Source organism: Xyrauchen texanus, chromosome 9 (assembly GCF_025860055.1).
Source record: "Xyrauchen texanus isolate HMW12.3.18 chromosome 9, RBS_HiC_50CHRs, whole genome shotgun sequence".
NCBI lineage: Eukaryota > Metazoa > Chordata > Actinopteri > Cypriniformes > Catostomidae > Xyrauchen > Xyrauchen texanus.
This window is the reverse complement of record NC_068284.1, coordinates 16,709,684-16,731,355: the sequence shown is the minus strand read 5'-3', so window position 1 is coordinate 16,731,355 and position 21,672 is coordinate 16,709,684. Positions and strand designations below refer to the sequence as shown.

At 38.1% G+C, this 21,672-nt stretch overlaps 1 protein-coding gene across 1 annotated transcript in view; it reads right to left on the bottom strand.

Annotated features, from left to right (window-relative positions):
• The window catches only part of LOC127648662 (coiled-coil domain-containing protein 18-like), a 38,603-nt gene extending 16,957 nt beyond the window's left edge, over window positions 1-21,646 (bottom strand). The window contains 19 exon segments of the mRNA XM_052133374.1: window positions 770-912; window positions 9,196-9,363; window positions 9,493-9,516; window positions 9,518-9,610; window positions 11,248-11,325; window positions 11,455-11,589; window positions 11,682-11,813; window positions 15,431-15,541; window positions 15,994-16,211; window positions 16,350-16,425; window positions 17,034-17,322; window positions 17,734-17,855; window positions 17,953-18,049; window positions 18,218-18,346; window positions 18,439-18,548; window positions 18,814-18,963; window positions 20,769-20,940; window positions 21,156-21,277; window positions 21,416-21,646. Coding sequence (XP_051989334.1) covers window positions 770-912; window positions 9,196-9,363; window positions 9,493-9,516; window positions 9,518-9,610; window positions 11,248-11,325; window positions 11,455-11,589; window positions 11,682-11,813; window positions 15,431-15,541; window positions 15,994-16,211; window positions 16,350-16,425; window positions 17,034-17,322; window positions 17,734-17,855; window positions 17,953-18,049; window positions 18,218-18,346; window positions 18,439-18,548; window positions 18,814-18,963; window positions 20,769-20,940; window positions 21,156-21,256 — 2,348 coding nt within the window. The 5' untranslated portion in view covers window positions 21,257-21,277; window positions 21,416-21,646.
• Between the last annotated feature and the right edge of the window lie 26 nt (window positions 21,647-21,672).

Sequence of the window (21,672 nt, the reverse complement as noted above, 5' to 3'; positions counted from 1 at the left end):
TTAACTATTGGAGTCATCTGGATTACTTTTAAAATTCCTCTATATGCTTTATGGAGCGTCAAAATTTTGGCACCCATTCACTTGCATTGCACTGACCTACAGAGCTAAAATATTCTTCTAAAAATCATCATTTGTGTTCTGCTGAAAATGGAAGTAACACACATCTGGGATGGCATGAGGGTGAGTAAATGATGAGAAAATTGTACTTTTTGGGTGAACTCTCCCTTTAAAGTGATAGTTCAGCCATAATTTAAGATTCAGTCATCAGTTCCCTACCCTCATATTGTTCCAAACCCGTGTGACCTTCTGTATTCTGTATATAAAATAAAACTGGCTTTAGAGAAAGAGATAACTGTGACCTCTCAAAAAACAAGCAATGGCATTCCTACCTAGATTTGGCCCTTTGGTGAGTAGCCAATACCTGAAGTGATTAAGCAGTATATATAGAGAATGAGTGCAGCAGGAGTGGCTTTGGAAACAAATAAAGGCACTGAAGCTGCATAACAGTCATAAGACTGTCTCAAAGGACACCCCCAGGACAAGACACATCCTACTTGTCTTGCCACTGTGTAGTGCCTTGAAAAGCCAGCATCCAGTTCATAACATCTCTGGTTTGATGTCTCATGTGTGGACAGCACTGACCAAAAAGGACAAAGATCAGCTGACCTTGGACACATCAACATACAGATGTTTATGAACATCTCAAACAATGCAGTTTTACAAAAGGAACTTTTTGGGAGAAGAGGATTGAAATATCAGGTGGTCTCACGTTATGGAGTCGGATAGTTCCACAGCCTGTCTCTCTTTCTTCTGTACCTCCTGGGTGGCCTCCTCCACCTCTCTCTCCCTTCTCCTCAAGGCTTGAGACAAGGATGTGCGCTCCTTCTCCAACTCTTGTTCCAACTGGGACACCTGAGGGTGATCACTAAATGTTATGCCTTTGACTATGTATACAGATGAGAGACATCTTTCAATGTCAATGAGATTATTGTATAAATTACTTTTACTTTTCTCAAAAAAAAAAAAAAAAAAATGTTTAGCAAGCTATGGCCTATACCTCAGAGCTAGATAACAGGGGAGTGCCCAGAGTTTACACATAAGATAGCACAGTGTTTGTGCAGTGCAAATCAAATAGCACATTAATAGGCTTTGACTATCATAAGACTATTGTATTAAATTACTTTCTCAGGGCAGACCATCATATGATCATATGGTTCTCTATGCTCTGAGCAAGGAATTACAGTTTTATCAATATATTATAAGTGTTTGTTGAATTTAAAGCTGAATAACTTGTTCAGTTAAAATTTGTACATACATATTTTGTTCTAAAATAAAATAAAAAAGCAGCAGCTTGTTTTGTGCTGGAGCAGAACATCCCAGAAGCATGGCCATAAATATATTGACACACAAAAATGCTCCAGTATTCATTGATCAGCAGTTAATAAGGGTGACATCTACCAATCACACTGTTCTGGTAAATAAATAGGAAACTATTTCCTATTTATAAAAAATGCTCAGGCCCGAGTGAGTATATTATGTTTGATTTGGTGTTTCATAATTTAATCATATTAGCAATGCTGGCATTTTTATGGTAGGGTGACTATATTGTAGTTGCCCAAAAAGAGTGGAAAGAAAAATTGTGGACTCGGGGGTGTTTAATAAATGTAAAATACAGTAACTTTAATTAATTTAATAATGGCCATAAAATTAAAAACAGAAAAGTTTAGATGCCATTCATAAATAATTTTAATATTACTGCACTTCACACTTTTCAGTCCTCCTGCTGTGCCCAGGTTTATCTTACTTCCCTGAAGATCACATTTTTATGACAAACTATCCTTTGGCTGACAATTTGTTCTTGACACATATTATTTAGTAAGGATAGTGTGTAAATAGAGACACAGGGCTTGTTTCTCACTCCCATGGCCTGAGCAGTGTTCTTGTTTATTGACTTTAGGGTTTGCCATTGACACATAAATGCCAGCTTTACAGGCCTTATACAAAGGTTGCACTTCAAATATTGAACAGACTGAATTGTAAAATTTCCACCATGGTCTTTTTTTATCCGTCATATTAGTTCAAACATGTTTAGTTAAAAATGACAATATGTAGAGAGCGTGAGTCTGATAATTTGCAGAGTTGGGGAACATACTTTTAAAAGTGCACTTACATAATTGATTTTTCTGGCTGAGAGCGGCAGAGTACTCTGGTACACGTACAAACATACAGCACGTGCATAGAGAGCGAGTGGGCAGGCAGGCAAGAGAGAGTGTGAAAAGAATATTACTTTGAAAAATTACTTTTCAATCAGAATAATCACATAAGAACAAGTAAACAAGTGAAAACCGATGCACAGTATGAAGTACACAGTATAGGCCTTAATGTAGAGAACACCTAAATATGAAGATAAAGCCAAATCCCAGACAATTTTAAACAATACTGAAATCCCTGCCGTACACTTTTTTCAGGTCCAAAAAAGATATAAGGTCACCCTAGTTTATGATTTTAAGTCAGTTGCAGTAAATAATGAAAAGATATTGGGTCCCACTTTACACTGATCAGCCACAACATTAAAACAATGTTGTGGCTGATCAGTGTAATATTGTGTAGGTCCCACTCGTGCTGCCAAAACAGTGTCAAACCGCATCTCAGAATAGCATTCTGATATGATATTCTTCTCACCACAATTGTACAGAGCCGTTATTGTTAAGGTATTTACCATAGACTTTGTCAGTTCAAACCAGTCTGGCCATTCTCTGTTGACCTCTGTCATCAACAAGCCATTTCCATCCACAGAACTTCCGCTCACTGGATGTTTTTTGTTTTTGGGACCATTCTGAGTAAATTCTAGAGCCTGTTGTGTGTGAAGATCCCAGGAGCTCAGCAGTAAAGTCAATTTCTAATGAAACAATTTACTTTAACTTTGTTACAATGGATGGCGTTCCTGTCATCACATTACTGGGTTTAATTTTAATTAATGTGTAGATTATAGAATGGGACTTTTATGACAGCGGAAATTCACAGCTGTGTGTGTGGTCAGTCTGTCACTCAAACGCAGTCCATCACTGCTGCAGCATAATGCTCTTCAAACTAAGTGAAACACTTTCTTCACTCTGCACAGCGAATACATTATAGTTTTGTTACACAACACCATTTTACATCAATACTGATATTTCAAGATTCAATTTGCAGCTCCAATTTAAGGCAGCATGCTGAGGTAAGTTGTGGCTCTAATGATAACGTGGGCTTTTATGTTACATGGTGATGGTCATTTTGAGGGTGATTCTGTAAATATGGACTCTTATGACATCAGTTTTTAAGTGTACATTTTTAAATCAGTGCAGCAATATATCAGTGCAATTTGTCTCGAGTCCCGCATGTCAGGGGTACTGGAAACTATCGCAGCTTCTTCAGGCTGATTAGGAGTATAAATCCATATAAACATCCACGTTAAGTATAAATGCCTTTTGCTTTGCCGAACGTGTATTTGACAACTGGAGCGCAAACAGACAGCATTTCTGAAAGTGGTGCCCTACGCAGGCTGCATACAGGGAGTGGCGGTACTGTGTAAAAAACGAATGATCTAAATTATTTTGACACTGAAAACTAGAACCACACTAAACTAACAACTAAAATCTATGAAGCAAAAGTAGGCATTAATAAAAGCATGATCTTTCTTTGGTTAATAATTTGTATAATCCCTGTGGGACATTGTTCATGTTTTCACCGTAATAATTACTAAATGTTTCCAAACCACTGTTCTTATTGACATATTCATCCAGATCTGACAAGAGCCCTTAAGGGGATAGTTCACCAAAAATGCTAATTCTCTCATCATTTACCCTTATGCCAATGTGTATGGCTTTCTTTCTTCTGCTGACCTCAAATTAAGATTTTTAGAATTTCTCAGCTCTTCTGGTCTATAAGCAAGTGAATGGGTGCCAACATTTTAAAGATAACAAAATACATTTTTAAAAACTCACCATAAAAGTAATCCATAAGACTCCAGTGGTTAAACCAATATCTTCAGAAGCAATTTGATAGGTGTGGATGAGAAACAGATCACATTCACATTCTTCTCTGTATATCACCCCCTGCTGGGCAGGGAGAAGGATGTCTAGCAAAAAAAAGGACTTAAATATTGTTCTGTTTCTCACCCACACCTATCATATCACTTCTGAAGATATGGATTTAACTATTGGAGTCATCTGGATTACTTTTAAAATTCCTCTATATGCTTTATGGAGCGTAAAAATTTTGGCACCCATTCACTTGCATTGCACTGACCTACAGAGCTAAAATATTCTTCTAAAAATCATCATTTGTGTTCTGCTGAAAATGGAAGTAATACACATCTGGGATGGCATGAGGGTGAGTAAATGATGAGAGAATTGTAATTTTTGGGTGAACTATACCTTTAAAGTGATAGCTCAGCCATAATTTAAAGATTCAGTCATCAGTTCCCTACCCTCATTTTGTTCCAAACCCGTGTGACCTTCTGTATTCTGTGGAACACAAGAGATGTTAGACAGAATGTTTGAGACTGACAGTTTCAATCGCCATTCATTTACCTTACCCACACACCCCCACATTATTATAATCTATTACATAACAATCACAATGTTACAAAATGTACAACACGCATCTGTCTATTCTTCCTTCAGGTTACCATAGTAATCTTAGTAAGCACGTTACCATAGTAATCTTTGTGACTGTCTGAACTGTCTGTTTTCAAATCGCAGTTGATTCAACAGGAGACGCCATAACCATCACATTTCTAATATGTGTGTTAAGTTGAAGTTCAGTCGCTGCATTCTGTTCCATTTAGCTGCGCTGTCTAGCTGTTTGAAAAACTTGATGTGCTGCTTCAGCGCGTTGAGTCCACTGCCACATGCCTTGTGTGTGTATGTGTTTGCTCCTGTAGGGAAATCCGTGATGCTCCATATTGTTGTTGCTGTAATGATTCATGAAGCGTTCCAAACAACTCAGACAGTTGGAATTTCCACCGTTCAACTGGGGAAAGCGCAACGGAATGAACTTTTATTTCAGACTTCTCTTGTGGAAATCTTAAACTCCCATTTTGTCGAGATGCAGGTGTGCGTTACGTTACGCAAACTTATCAGCACCCAGGGCAGGGAGGTTTACAGTCAGTGACAAACATTCACTTAATAATATCTAAATAGTATCCATTAACGAGTCAAAGCTCTTAAATTAAAAGATAAAAAAACGTGTTTAGCAAACGTTTTGCAGAGACAGGTGTTCAAAATATGGTTAATTAGACGTAATCATCGTAATGATACCATTGCATAGTTGTATATCAGTTGGTTGATATGAAACATCTCTGACAATCAATGTACCCCTAAAAACCACAATGTAAGCAATCTCAAAATTAATAATAAGCTCCCTCTTTGACACATTTGTGTTAGTTGTCAAGTAATTGTCACTGAATTTCCAATTAAGGTTAGTCACATCATGTGTGATCACCATCGATCATCGTTTTCATGATCGATCATTGCTGCCACATCTGAGTACAGTGTACTCGTGCCCTACAAAAAAAAAGCAAGGAGCCTTTTTGAGTATTACATTGGTAACTGCCTAGCAACCAGATGGGGTTACCCTAGCAACCATGTATCAAATCACATATCTTTGCACCAGAACAACGTAGAAACTTCTGGTTTATTTAATTTGACTCAGGATAACAAGGAACCTTTTGAGTATTACCTTGGTAACTGCCTAGCAACCATGTAACAAATCACATCTCTCTGCACCAGAACATCGTAGACACTACTGATTTCATTCATTTGATTTAGAGTAGGAAGGAGCCTCTTTAGTATCACCTTAGTAACTGCCTAGCAACCAGATTCGGTTACCCTAGCAACCATGTAACAAATTACATATCTCTGCACCAGAACCTCTTAGAGAATTCTGGTTTCGTACATTTGTCTCAGGATAGCAAGGAGCCTTTTGATTATCACTTTGGTAACCCTAGCAACCAGATGGGGTTACCCTAGCAACCAAGTAACAAATCAAATTTAGTTTAGGCAGGATCTATTCCATCAATATGTATTATTGGTCATGCACTGGAACATTTCTGTCAATTCTGATTATTTTGGTCATTTCTTCACATGTGCTTGGACCACGATGATTGCCGATTGTGGCTATATTCTTTTAATAATTATTATTATTATCATTATTTTCCAGAACTCCATGTTTTAATGTTTAATTTAATTTCATCAAAATGGTGTAACTTTGGAAAATGTCATTGCATTTTTTTTTTAACTTTTATTCAACAGCAGCCTTGCACATGATACATTTCTTAATTCTTCTTATTACTATTACAGTGAATACTACATTTTACTATACAGATGTTATATATTACTGTCGCAATTTCTTCAATTTCAGGCATCTAGCTTTTATTTTGAATTGTGCTTTTAATATGACATGTTTTTTTGCCGGAAGCTTTGGTTTTCCTGATAAGCAGTTCGCGACACGGCACAGTGCGATACCTGAAGACTATTAAGTCAAGTCTGAAATCTCATTAGTTTACAATTTCCTTGAGTCTGACAAATAAAATGTCAGACACAGTTTGAGTTTTTGAATTTTAGACTACTGGTGTTTGTGTATGTGGTCATTTTTAAATGTTATGTATAATTATTTTACTGTGAAGCACTTTGGTCAACTCTGTTGTTCGTAAGGCTATAAAAATAAAGTCTGAGTTGAGATTAAAGCGCAAATGCTGTGATTTAATTATATAAATATTTAGTTTACATGTGCTGCAAGGTTCACAGTGGATTAGTGCTCTACTCTGTCAACTGATACAACGCAAATGATTCTCAATGTCTGTTGCGTTTCCAATGTTTGGGTGGTCGGATATACACTCACCTAATGGATTATTAGGAACACCTGTTCAATTTCTCATTAATGCAATTATCTAATCAACCAATCACATGGCAGTTGCTTCAATGCATTTAGGGGTGTGGTCCTGGTCCAGACAATCTCCTGAACTCCAAACTGAATGTCAGAATGGGAAAGAAAGGTGATAAAAGCAATTTTGAGCATGGCATGGTTGTTGGTGCCAGACGGGCCGGTCTGAGTATTTCACAATCTGCTCAGTTACTGGGATTTTCACGCACAACCATTTCTAGGGTTTACAAAGAATGGTGTGAAAAGGGAAAAACATCCAGTATGCGGCAGTCCTGAGGGCGAAAATGCCTTGTTGATGCTAGAGGTCAGAGGAGAATGGGCCGACTGATTCAAGCTGATAGAAGAGCAACTTTGCCTGAAATAACCACTGCTACAACCGAGGTATGCAGCAAAGCATTTGTGAAGCCACAACACGCACAACCTTGAGGCGGATGGGCTACAACAGCAGAAGACCCCACCGGGTACCACTCATCTCCACTACAAATAGGAAAAAGAGGCTACAATTTGCAAGAGCTCACCAAAATTGGACAGTTGAAGACTGGAAAAATGTTGCCTGGTCTGATGAGTCTCGATTTCTGTTGAGACATTCAGATGGTAGAGTCAGAATTTGGCGTAAACAGAATGAGAACATGGATCCATCATGCCTTGTAACCACTGTGCAGGCTGGTGGTGGTGGTGTAATGGTGTGGGAGATGTTTTCTTTTTACACTTTAGGCCCCTTAGTGCCAATTGGGCATCGTTTAAATGCCACGGCCTACCTGAGCATTGTTTCTGACCATGTCCATCCCTTTATGGCTAACATGTACCCATCCTCTGATGGCTACTTCCAGCAGGATAATGCACCATGTCACAAAGCTCGAATCATTTCAAATTGGTTTCTTGAACATGACAATGAGTTCACTGTACTAAAATGGCCCCCACAGTTACCAGATCTCAACCCAATAGAGCATCTTTGGGATGTGGTGGAACGGGAGCTTCGTGCCCTGGATGTGCATCCCACAAATCTACAAATCATCAACTGCAAGATGCTATCCTATCAATATGGGCCAACATTTCTAAAGAATGCTTTCAGCACCTTGTTGAATCAATGCCACGTAGAATTAAGGCAGTTCTGAAGGCGAAAGGGGGTCAAACACAGTATTAGTATGGTGTTCCTAATAATCCTTTAGGTGAGTGTATACATTCAAATTATAAGAGAAGATTGCAGCTGTTAGCGGTTTAATAAACCATACTAGGACATGTAACGATTTTAATTTGATAAATTTTTAATTTCAGTGTAAAAGGAGTAACAGAGCACGTGTTCAAAATAAGCCTGTGAGCATTTTAGAACATAAATGGGTAATGTTTTGAGAATAAAGTAAACTGGCCCGCTTTGCATCAAACATTAAAAGTTCTATAATAATTTTTTTTTATTATTAAAACAGATCCCTGATGTAGAGAGTTAAATTGAATAATAATGTACCAGGCAAGTAGAGATGATAAAATAAATGATTTGTAATAAGCTCAGCCTTTATTCAGTTTTTTTAAATGGCTGATAAAAAAAAAAAAAAAGTGTACACATAGTATACATTAGCAATTGCAGAAAAGTCCCATTATTCACATATACAATTAAAACAATTTTTTACACATCTATTTCTGGGCTTAAAAGATACAAGAACCAAATCAATGCAGAACATTGTATCTCAAAAGGAATACAATGTGGCCCCATGCACTATTTACAGCCCAATGTGGCCCCTGTATCAAAACAGTTGCAAAACACCGTAAATGGTATCATTTTAGGACTGAACACTCAGTGCGTGTCTGCACATGAATAAAATTAATACATAAAATATTTATATAGTGTTAATAAATAATAATTTTTATTTTTATTCATTAAAATCCCGAACTTGATGCAAACCTAAAGTTACACATGAAAACCTGCTTTGAGCCCTGAAACCACATCATTGATTTCAAATGATGACGATGTGCCATTTTTGGAGTCCATATGACTTTTATAGTCAATTTTGGAGCATCAGAGGAGAGCGAGACTATCAATGAAAATCGACTTGCATTTTGGGTTGTTTCTCAAACAAAATGATCATGTGGTTTCAGTAGACTTGGTTTAAACAGGTCATACTATTTTTATTATGCTTTTTTGTTGTTGCCTTTTTGGTGCATGATAGCATCAGTCTCCCTTCTCTTATTATATTGGAAATCTTTCTTCTTTTGAGTTTCACAAGAAAGAGAAAGTCATCCCCCCATTGTAATAGCCAAGTAAATGTGTGTGTGTACCTGGCTCTGCAGCTGACTCTGGCTCTCCTCCAGCTGTGCAATGCGTGACGTGCTGTCCTGCAGCATGGTGTGCTGGTTCTCAATGGAGTCCTGCAGCTGTAGGTTCTCCTCACTGGAGCATTGAAAAGCCACACATTTCCTTCTCAACTCTTCCTGCAGCTCTGACAGCTGATAAAAATACTACACTCAGTGACACATTAACAAACATGAGTTACCTATTGACAATCAAGAAAATGCTAAAAAGGAGGACAGGAAAAGAGTGCTATCCAGAGCGCTTTGATGTTATGGCTGACTGACCTCACAGTTCTTCAGCTCCAGCTGTCTTCCCGTGATATTTTTTCACCTCCTCCATCTGCTGCAGGTGACAACATAGCTCCTCTTTACAGGAGGACAGTTCTTTCTGTAGGCTCCTCACCTGGAGAGAAGAGCAGAAAACAGGAAATTACTTAACACTGTGCCCAGAAGCAATGCAAAACAATGAAGCAACAAGTGATAAATCCTATCTTGTGTTAATCTGAGTTTTGTCTTAAAAAGATGTTAGTGCCAACATCGACGTAGTATTAATAACAGTAATAATAATTTTCTGTGTTTATTTGATGTTGATTGCATATTATACAGGTTGTAATGTTAAAGATTTATTTCTTTTTTTTTTATATGCTTTGTTTAGATAAATGACTTGGAAATAATTAGGTACAAATAGACTTCACTGTAGTGTTGTAGAAGCAAACATAGAATACCTGATACATGTAGACACAGTTTTGTCACCAAATTTTGGTCCATACAATCTATTTTACAAATTAAAGATTGACCTTGTTTTCTATTTTCATCCCATATCAATCTAAAAGCCTGCTTCACATAGCTGCACATTAAACAAAACATATGTTTTGAGTGGCTGTGATTTTGTTACATCTTGGCAGCATTGCACATTCATTGAGGACACAAAAATTATGCTGAAAACTTTTGTAGTGTTAGAATGGTTTCCAACAAACATAAAGACATCATACTTTTGTCCCTGTCATGATTATGAAATATGGCTGACGATTAACTGTTAATAATTGTGAATAATTATGATTGACAATTAGGGTGTCGCAATTTTTAAACAAACATCTGATCACCATTATTTGAGATTATCGTGTTTTTTTTACATTTTGCAAATCACATTTTACTTTGCATATATTGTGCACCGCGGCTGCACACTTCTCCAAATGACACTGCAATGCAGATAAAACATCAGCTAATCTAGCCAGAAACAGCAGTGAAGAAGAACCAGTAGCAGGCTATTTAAAATGTCTGTCTGTAGCTAAACTCAAGCACATAAGTTTACAGTTAAGATACTAGTGCTTTATATTTACAGCCTAGTCAAGATGATGACTTTTACATTTAAAATAATTCTCCAAACTCCATTGAGCCAGTTAAGCCAATATACAAAAATGTATAGTCAGTTTTAACTCCGCCTTCAGAGGTACTTAGGAGTCATTTTGGGATGTACAGCAAAACTAAGTGTTCTTTAATCTTTATATTTAGTGTACTGCAATTCAAAATGTTGAAATATTGTGATCTTTTACTTGCTTGTTTCTCATTCATCTGCATTGGACTTGCACAATGGCTCCAGCTCGTTGCAAGTAAAGACTGCAATATGCTGTCTGCGTTTGTGGGCTGGTTATGGATTAATGTTATCAGATAGAATCTATCTTTAGGGGTTTTCAAACTGGGGTCCAGGGACCCCCAGGGAGCTGCAGAAAACTTCAATAATTATTATTTTATTTACTGTTTAACTCTGCTTTCCAAAGACATCTAACATTAGTCTAATATTGATTAGAAACAAGATGCACAGTCAACTTAATACACATCCATTATACAATACATTATCCAAGAATCCGATAGCAGTCGCAGAACGAAGACGATCACAGATGAAGTGCACAATAAACCGGTTATCTAAAAATAATGCAGTCAGATGATTATTTAATAATCCCAACAGGCCTTCGCTGTTTGGAAGCATCAGTTCATAAGGTTGCTGTGTGGACAAACCAGAAAACAGTTTGTCAGTCTCACCTTTGAAGCAGACTCAGCAGCCTGCTCTACAATATTTCTATGTGTCTCTTCACTGTGTTCAGATTTTGCCTTGAAATCCTGACCAAGAAACAGAGAATAATTAAATGAGCTATGAACACAAACTCATATAATATATGCAATTAATTCCCTTCAACATAACTGACACATTTCTTTGTGGTGAGTACAAATGAATGGGTCAGATCTGACCTCAGTAAGCTGATCTATGGTGGTCTGCAGAAAAGCAGCTCTCTGTTGTGACTCCAGCTTCTCTGCATCAATGTCAGACACATGTTGCTCCAGCTCCTCAATTTCAGTCTGCTTCTGAACCAGAGACAACTGCAGCTGGAAAACATATTCACACTCAGGACTTTGAGTATCTTATTTGAACTAGTGCAATATTATTCATAAGCGCATACATACACATGAACACATACCACCTCTATTCTGTCCTCCATTTCTTTGCATTTGTGGGATTGTGCAATCTTGGACTTCTTTATAGTCTGATGATATTCCCTCTGTTTTTTGTTCAAGACTGACTGGTAGTGTTGAATGCTGCGGGCCTTCTCCTAATTTAATGGCAGTACAAAAAAACAGCAAAAGATTTATGTTCAGATGTTTGCTTTTCATGAAAAATTAGCAAAACTAAATTTTAATATACCGCTAAATTCCGTAATAAGGAATGTTCCTACAATCGAAGCAATTCAAGCATGATGTACAGTCAGGTCCATAAATATTGGGACATCGGCACAATTCTAATCTTTTTGGCTCATACACCACCACAATTGATTTGAAATTAAACGAACAGGATGTGCTTTAACTGCAGACTTCAGCTTTAATTTGAGGGTATTTACATCCAAATCAGGTGAACGGTGTAGGAATTACAACAGTTTGTATATGTGCCTCCCACTTTTTAAGGGACCAAAAGTAATGGGACAGATTAACAATCATAAATCAAACTTTCACTTTTTAATACTTGGTTGCAAATCCTTTGCAGTCAATTACAGCCTGAAGTCTGGAACGCATAGACATCACCAGACGCTGGGTTTCATCCCTGGTGATGCTCTGCCAGGCCTCTACTGCAACTGTCTTCAGTTCCTGCTTGTTCTTGGGGCATTTTCCCTTCAGTTTTGTCTTCAGCCAGTGAAATGCATGCTCAATCGGATTCAGGTCAGGTGATTGACTTGGCCACTGCATAATATTCCATTTCTTTCCCTTAAAAAAACTCTTTGGTTGCTTTCGCAGTATGCTTCCATCTGTACTGTGAAGTGCCGTCCAATGAGTTCTGAAGCATTTGGCTGAATATGAGCAGATAATATTGCCCGAAACACTTCAGAATTCATCCTGCTGCTTTTGTCAGCAGTCACATCATCAATAAATACAAGAGAACCAGTTCCATTGGCAGCCATACATGCCCACGCCATGACACTACCACCACCATGCTTCACTGATGAGGTGGTATGCTTTGGATCATGAGCAGTTCCTTTCCTTCTCCATACTCTTCTCTTCCCATCACTCTGGTACAAGTTGATCTTTGTCTCATCTGTCCATAGGATGTTGTTCCAGAACTGTGAAGGCTTTTTTTTAGATGTTGTTTGGCAAACTCTAATCTGGCCTTCCTGTTTTTGAGGCTCACCAATGGTTTACATCTTGTGGTGAACCCTCTATATTCACTCTGGTGAAGTCTTCTCTTGATTGTTGACTTTGACACACATACACCTACCTCCTGGAGAGTGTTCTTGATCTGGCCAACTGTTGTGAAGGGTGTTTTCTTCACCAGGGAAAGAATTCTTCGGTCATCCACCACAGTTGTTTTCCGTGGTCTTCTGGTGTTGCTGAGCACACCGGTGCGTTCTTTCTTTTTAAGAATGTTCCAAACAGTTCATTTGGCCACACCTAATGTTTTTGCTATCTCTCTGATGGGTTTGTTTTGATTTTTCAGCCTAATGATGGCTTGCTTCACTGATGGTGACAGCTCCTTGGATCTCATATTGAGAGTTGACAGCAACAGATTCCAAATGCAAATAGCACACTTGAAATGAACTCTGGACCTTTTATCTGCTCCTTGTAAATGGGATAATGAGGGAATAACACACACCTGGCCATGGAACAGCTGAGCAGCCAATTGTCCCATTACTTTTGGTCCCTTAAAAAGTGGGAGGCACATATACAAACTGTTGTAATTCCTACACCGTTCACCTGATTTGGATGTAAATACCCTAAAATTAAAGCTGAAAGTCTGCAGTTAAAGCACATCTTGTTCGTTTCATTTCAAATCCATTGTGGTGGTGTATAGAGCCAAAAAGATTAGAATTGTGTCGATGTCCCAATATTTATGGACATGACTGTACCACCTTGCTGTGGCAGAAGTGGGCAGTCAGCTCCAGCTGTATAGGCAAGCGCCTAGTCAAACCAACGAGGGCAACAGGCAGCGCAGCATTCCACAGATGTGCTTTTGCAGTCAGTGGACCAAGCACAACAGGCTCCAGGTATCTAGAGATGCGTTTTTCAATGTTTTATACTACATTTAACTTGACACAGCATCCTAAAACCACAGCGCTTATGATTAGAGATGCTTAAAACTAGTGAAACGCAACACAACCAAAGTGAGACTCCAGAAGTAGGCCAATAATATAGTTATGTTCATTGACATGGAAATAAAACAAACAATATTTTGACTTATAAGCCACTGGTGCATAATATGATGTAATGTTTTTGATATTTGACTTATAATATTTATTATACATTGCACTGATCAGCCACAACATTAAAACCACCTGCCTAATATTGTGTAGGCCCCCCTCATGCCGCCAAAACAGCACCAACCTGAATCTCAGTATAGCATTCAGAGATGATATTCTTCTTACCACAATTGTACAGAGTGGTTATCGGAGTTACCGTAGACTTTGTCAGTTCAAACCAGTCTGGCCATTCTCTGTTGACTTCTCTCATAAACAAGGCATTTCCGTCCGCAGAACTGACGCTCACTGGATATTTTTGACACCATTCGGAGTAAAGTCTAGAGAATGTTGTGTGTGAAAATCCCAGGAGATCAGCAGTTACAGAAATACTCAAACCAGCCCATCTGGCACCAACAATCATCCATGTGATTATCTCATCACCAAATAGTGTGGCAGCATTGCAGTGCATACAATCACGCAGATACAGGTTAGGAGCTTCAGTTAATGTTCACATCAACCATCAGAATGCAGAAAAAGTGTGATCTCAGTGATTTGGACCGTGACATGATTGTTGGAGCCAGGTGGGTATTTCTGTAACTACCAGACTGGTTCGAACTGATGAAGTATAGGTAACTCAGATATGAGTGGTGGCGGCGTAGTGGGCTAAACCACATAACTGGTAATCAGAAGGTCACTGGTTCAATCCCCAAAGCCACCACCATTGTGTCCTTAAGCAAGGCACTTAACTCCAGGTTGCTGAATTGTCCCTGTAACAAGTGCACTTCCATTGCATTATTTTTTTATTTTTATGTAACAATACTGTAGTAGCAATATAGTAACCATGGTTTTATGTAACAATACTTTAGTAGCAATACAGTAACCATGGTTTTACTATAGTTATACTGTAGTAGCCATGACTGAATTAACAATGATTGTGGTCACCATTGTTTTCTTGGCAGAAATCATAATTTTCTTACAATTAACCATTGTTTTACAATGGTAATACTGTAGTTTCTGTATAGCAACATGACAGAGCCATGTTAATTTTGTGGTTACTATGATTTTACAACTAATACAATGTTTAAACTATGGTCACTGAAGTAAAACCATGGTGATTTGTAGTGAGGGCAAATCTCTTGAAGTGTCTGTTACCAAATAGAATATTTTAACTTTGGATTTGGCGGCAATATCCCCCCCCCAAACATAAACACCAAACCGTACCAAAACAGTGACCCTAAAACCATTAACACCGAACAGTGAGAAATTTGATCCATTACACCCCTAATATATACGTACATTTATTTTAATTATTATATACTAAATTATCTTAATTTGGGGGCCTTTCTCAGTAAATATTGACATATGCGATTCATTATTGTGCAATTCTTTAAAATGTAATTGATTGGCAGCCCAAATTTATGAGTTTTGCTGCCGTTTCATGAATAAGTCCCATTGTTCGCTTTATGTGTGATAGTGTATGTGTGTATATACAGCACATATGTTACCAAGAGCTCTTGTTCAAGCTGGTTGGTCTTTATTGCTGCCTGGGAATAAGCTGCACTCTTCTCCTGCAGTTGTTTCTCCAGTACGACAACACGTGAACTCTTCTTTTTTAGCTGAAAAACAATATTTTGGCTAATAAGTTAGGCTGACTTATTTCTAGCATATTTAAAACATTATTGGGCAATTTTAGGGCTAACGCCATGTACAAAAAGGAACATGGGGTAATACATAGCCTTGTTTACACCTGGTATTAACATCCTGATAAGATCACAAATGGACAGCAGTAAACACAGGTGTAAATGGGACCAAAATGTTATGTGATCAAATCACTCAAACCACATTCTGAGTTAATCAGATTAGATAGTAATGTTCAGTGGTTGACAGTAAAGATTACATCCTCAAACTAATTACATGATTTAGCAGTGTCATTACAGCTATTATTATCAGACCACAATCATTACCTTGTAGTAACATGCAAGACAAGCACATGTAATCTCAATGTATTTATAATGGAACAGAAATACATTTAATATGTTTCAGTTTGGAGATTTGAGGGGCCTCTCACCTCTTTCTCAAAGGAGGTGGCTTGAGCAGCTTTATTCAGGAGCTGATTGTGGAGCTGCTGGTAGTGAGAGGATCTCTCAGTGATGGAGGTCTGCAGGGAGGAGATCTCTTCCTGAGCTCTGGTCAGTCTCTCCTGCAGACCATGTGCGGCACTGGCCTGCCTGCTCTTCTCTCGCTCAGCCATCTGCAGCACTGGCAACAGCTTCTGATAGCGCTCACCTAAATGAACAAGTGAGAGGTTAGAGTTAGAGATAATCAAATAAAATACTTCAGAACACAATAGGAGCATGAATAATTGAAACTGAACAGTCTCAAGAACAGTTTTAAATGACTGGCAGCAATCATTTCATTACTCACCACTCTTGTGTTCAATAGTGCTGGTGAACTGAGAAGGCAGTAGACAGGGGTTTACACATAACGCACCATCACGATTCTGAAACACAAGTCACGTCTAAGTCAATGATATACATTGGGGTCCAAAAGTTTGAGATCACATTGAAAATATGGGATTTCAAGTAGAATATCATGATTTTAGAAAATGTAAATCATGACGTAAAATGTTTAAGACGTAAGTTTACAAGTCAAAGCAAATTTTCAACATTGATCATGTTAACTCCTTAGTACAAAAGTTGCTTTCCTTGCTTCCAATGAAGCACACGCGATTATCCTATGATTCCCACCCCCCCTTTTCTCCCCATTTTGGAATGCCCAATTCTCAATCTGCTCTAGGTCCTCGTGGTGGAGTAGTGACTCAATGCACCAATCCGGGTGGCAGAGGACGAATCTCAGTTGCCTCCGCTTCTGAGACCTTCAATGTGCACATCTTATCACGTGACTTGTTGAGCACATTACCGTGGAGACTTAGCACAAAACCTAAAATAAATTCTATTTATAACATGTTTTTGCAGCGGTCACAGACATGTCCATTGCTCGATTTCTAAATAAAAAAATGCAGGACCAGACATTCCTTCTTCATGTCTGTATGATAATACTATAGATAACTTAAAGAAAGAGAATGTGTGTGTGTGTGTATTCCAGCACCTCTCTAAGATGTAATAAGTCCAGAATGCTCTCTAGGCTGGTCAGCTCTGCTCTGTCCTGCTCTCTCTCTCTGTTTGCTTGAGCCACCCTCTGCTCCTGACAGGCCGTGAGGAGACGCAGGTCCTCGTTCTCCCTCCTCAGTCGTGCTACTTCCTGCAGACGTGCCTCCCTCTCAGTCAGATCCTTCTGCAGCTGTTTCAGGTGATCTGAAAGCTGCTGCACCTGAGACAGCAGCTGCACACGCTCCGTAGAGAGACACTCAGATCGACTGTAAACTTCCTTCAGCTCACTGACCAAACCAAACAGAAACACCAGTTACAACTAAGATTTACAGTACTTATTGCAAATAGTCTTCAAAGTGTTCATGCCAGCTTAAGTGCATGCTGACATTAAACCAAAAGGGGAACATACTACTAAGAAGTTCTAAAACAACAACAGTATTCGACACATAAAATAAATTCATATTTCAATTCAACTTTTCACTCAGATTGTTAATATAATTTAAAATTAAAAAGAAAAACTGTATTAAATAAATAAATAAAAAAAATAGAAGAATTTTCACAATCGTTACTAAAACAATTCTGTGCTATAGGCGTTGAACTGTAACTGCTCTTCAGTCCATTGTTGAAGAGTGATCTTTATAACACACAACAACACAAATCAATGAATAAGCCAGACCAGTATTTGGATGCTCTTTTACCATATGTTCTGACATAGACTCTCCTTCTCTCTCTCCTGCTCAGCACATTTCCTCTCAAGCTCCTCTCTCTCCCTGTCACACTCCATGAGACTAACTTTAAGCTGATCCTCACTCTCCATCACCTTTAACAAACACACAGAACCAGAATTGTAAATAATATTTTTGTAGTCATTTGAGGGGTAAAATCACAGACCTAATCACAGATAGAAGGCAGATTACCTTCCTGAGCTTTTCAGACACATCCTCCTTGTAGTCCTTGAAGGTGAGAGTGAGCATCTCTGCATTTTGGAGCGCTTGGTTTCTCTGCTGCTCCGCACTGTGAAAGAAACAAGTGTTTTACATTTGATCTCTTATTAAGCTGTGTGGTTCCAAGAATAGCTAAAAGATGTCCTGACATCACAGTATGTGCAACTGAGGTAATTCAAGTGATTACAGTGCCCTGGATCAATCACTCTGTGACTCTTATTTGAGCATAATCTCATACCGTTTCCCCAGACGTGTTCTTTCTTCTAGTTCGGCTTTAACAACTCTCAGCTCATCTCTGAGCTTCTCCACCAGCCTGTTGCTCAGCATCACTGTCTGTTCACTTGCTTCCAACTTCTGCTCTGCATACCTAAAGTCATAAGAAAATGCTGGTCCAGTTATCTGTCAGGACAGTGTGTGATTCTTTGAGGAGAATGTAAGTGCTACAGAATCTACACATACTCTAAAGCTCTGGATTGAGTGTCCAGTTCTCTCTCTAAACCCAAGATTTGCTCCTTCATGAGGGGCACATTGGATATTCTGGCTCCAACAGTGGATCCCAACACATGAATCTATAGGACAAATATCAGTTAACAATATGAACATCAGTTGCAAAGAATATGTGGGTTATCAACAGTGTTTGTTTCATACATTTTTGGAAAAACATTTGTAGCATGTTGTTTGAATTTTACTGATACACAGTCACTGTTCAAGTTCTTGATCAATCCAAGTATGAATACAGAAAATTATTAAGAAATATATACCTCTTATATAACTCACTTAAAAACTCACACAGACCACCATAACATATAACTGATCTCAAGTGAGGAGCATTACCTTGGACGTTGAGCTGGATAACTCAAGCTGAGCAGCTTCTAGGTCACTGATGAGCTGCTTGTTCTCCATGACCAAAGAAGTGTTCTCTTGCCTGATGGAGTAGACCTTCCTCCTGAGCACAGACATCTCTGTCTCCATGTCTCTGACTGGCTATAAAGTAGACGGATACAAAAACATTCATATAATAAGTATAAAAATGTCATCTAAAAACAAAAGGAGATGTAAGGCAGTATGTTAGTCTCAGTCACTTCCATTGCATTATTTTTCTATTCAATGTAAGTGAATGTGACAAAAGCTGTCATTCTACCTAACATCTGCTTTGGCATCCCACATAAGAAAGTAAAAGGGGTTTGGAGCAAAATGAGTAAATTATGACAATCTTTTTTATAAAAAATAATCAGTGTTTCCCAATCGGGGGTAAATAAGCAGGTTCCAGGGAGTACACGAAAATAATTGGATTTAGCTTTGCCTAACCTATGAAACTAATACAAAAATGTAATACAAATAATAGGGATTAGGGTTGGGTAAAAATAAAAAAAATTCATTTGAACTTCATGTTGACATATGTTCTTAAAATCCCAAGACCAATCTTTTAATATGCGAAATTGAGCACCGAGCTGTAAAGGAAACAAGCGATTGAAAGAAAAAGTTTAGTTTGACTCGTTCGGTTTAATGTGTTTTCAAGGATGAGATTCATGCCATTTATCATTGATAGTGTCTTTTAAATATCTTTTCTGTTCTTTTCAGTCAGTTGTTAATCAAAACAATAAAAAAACATTTCATTCTAATAAAGAACCTGTGCAACTTCAATCTCGTTAATATGCACACTGCCTGCAGTCTTAAAGAGACAGTACCATATTAGCACTTGTTCAAAATATCAGTGTAAATACTACAGCTGTTGGAAAAAGATTGTTTCAGCGATGCATTGCGATTCACACTCAAACGATTCTGAATCAATTCTCAAAAGAATCAGAAATGATTATGAGTTCAGTTTAAATCACGGCAGAGCAGTGGTGTGCCCAAAGACAGATGTATCAAACACATGACCATTTGTGCACGAATGAAACTACGATCCCGTCATTCTTTCACAAACCCATGCACATAGCAATAGGAGAGTTTATTCATGATAACAACCCAACAAACAACATAAAGGACGAGCTTGCACCCATAATTGCACTGATTTGCACCCAACGGTGGAAAACACAGAAGAACATAATGACAAGGCATCGGTTCGGGAGATGTTGGTGATGCATCGAGAATCATTTTATAATCGAATCGTTACCCTATGAATCGTAATTCAATCGTGAGGCCAGTGAAGATTCACACCTCTAGTAAATACAGTGCATTCAGAAAGTATTCAAACCCCTTAATTTATTTAACATTTTGTTATGTTGCAGCCTAATACTAAAATGCTTTAAACAAAAAACAATATTCACATCAATCTACACTCCACACCCCATTTGACAAGGCAAAAACCAGATTTTTGATAACTTATTATTGATACTTTGATCATTTATTAATAAGAAAAAAACTGAAATATCACATGGACATAAGTATTCAGACCCTTTGCTATGACACTTGAAATTTAGCTCAGGTGCATCCCATTTCTCTAGATGTATCTACACTTTGATTGGAGTCCACCTGTGGCAAATTCAATTGATTGGACATGATTTGGAAAGGCACTCACATGTCATCTCACAATGCTATTCTGAGATGCGGGTTGGTGCTGTTTTGGTGGCATGGGAGGAACCTACATAATATTAGGCATGTGGTTTTAATGTTGTGGCTGATCGGTGTATGTATGTATGTATGTATGTGTATATATATATATATATATATATATTACACACACACATATATGGCATACATTTGTATTGTTTAGATGCATAATTTGTATTACTTCACAAATACAGTGCATTCAGACACCTTAATTCATTGTGTCTTGCGTCTCTTACCCTGCAGTCACAGGTGGATATATGAGCACATGCCCTCTGCTCTGTTGTTCTGTCAAGGTGTGGATATCCTCCAGTATTAGGCTTATGAAGGTCCTCTAGAGTGAGACAGCCTGGGAACCAATCTGCTCCACTCCTGTCTTTATCCTCAGCAATGATGTTATTTCCTGATTGACTGAAGAGAGTGGCAAACATGATTTATGACATAACAGACACAACTCTGCACTCTACTCACTTACAATTTTGCAACATGTCTGAAAGAACAAAGTTAAATACATATTAAATAATTTCTGTAATGTAAAAACAAATACATATAGTTATATCATTTTCTATAACCAAATATGATCCAAGTAACTACAATGCAGTTCCCGCATATGTTGAACGTCTAACCTCAATTGTTCTCCAAGTGACTGCAGGTTTTTCTCAGTTAATCGCAGCTGACTTCTCAAGGAGACCACATCTTTTACCAGCCCTCTGTTGTCTTTGAACATTTGTGACTGCTATAACAAACCCTGTAAACAAATGCGGAGGCATATTTATCTGTTATATATGCACACCCATAATGATGTTTTCAACACTTACTTGTCATAAAATACATGATATAAAATACAGACAAATAGAGCTTTGTTTTTATCCATTATCATACCTGCCTTTGAATGAATGTTTGGCTTCATTGCAAACGTTCAACAGGTTGTCAAGGAGCAGCCTTCAGCTATATTGCCATATATAATCATCGTTTCGCTGCTTCCACGCGTGTTAAATGTCAAGATATTTGAGTATTAATGAATTCCCGATTTCTATCATATTTTAACAGCAGTTTCGTGCAAAGGACAGTTTATTTCCAGTAGTTTTAGCTTAGCATTCACTCCTCTGAGACCTAAACAAATCGCGCTGCCATCTTCACGAC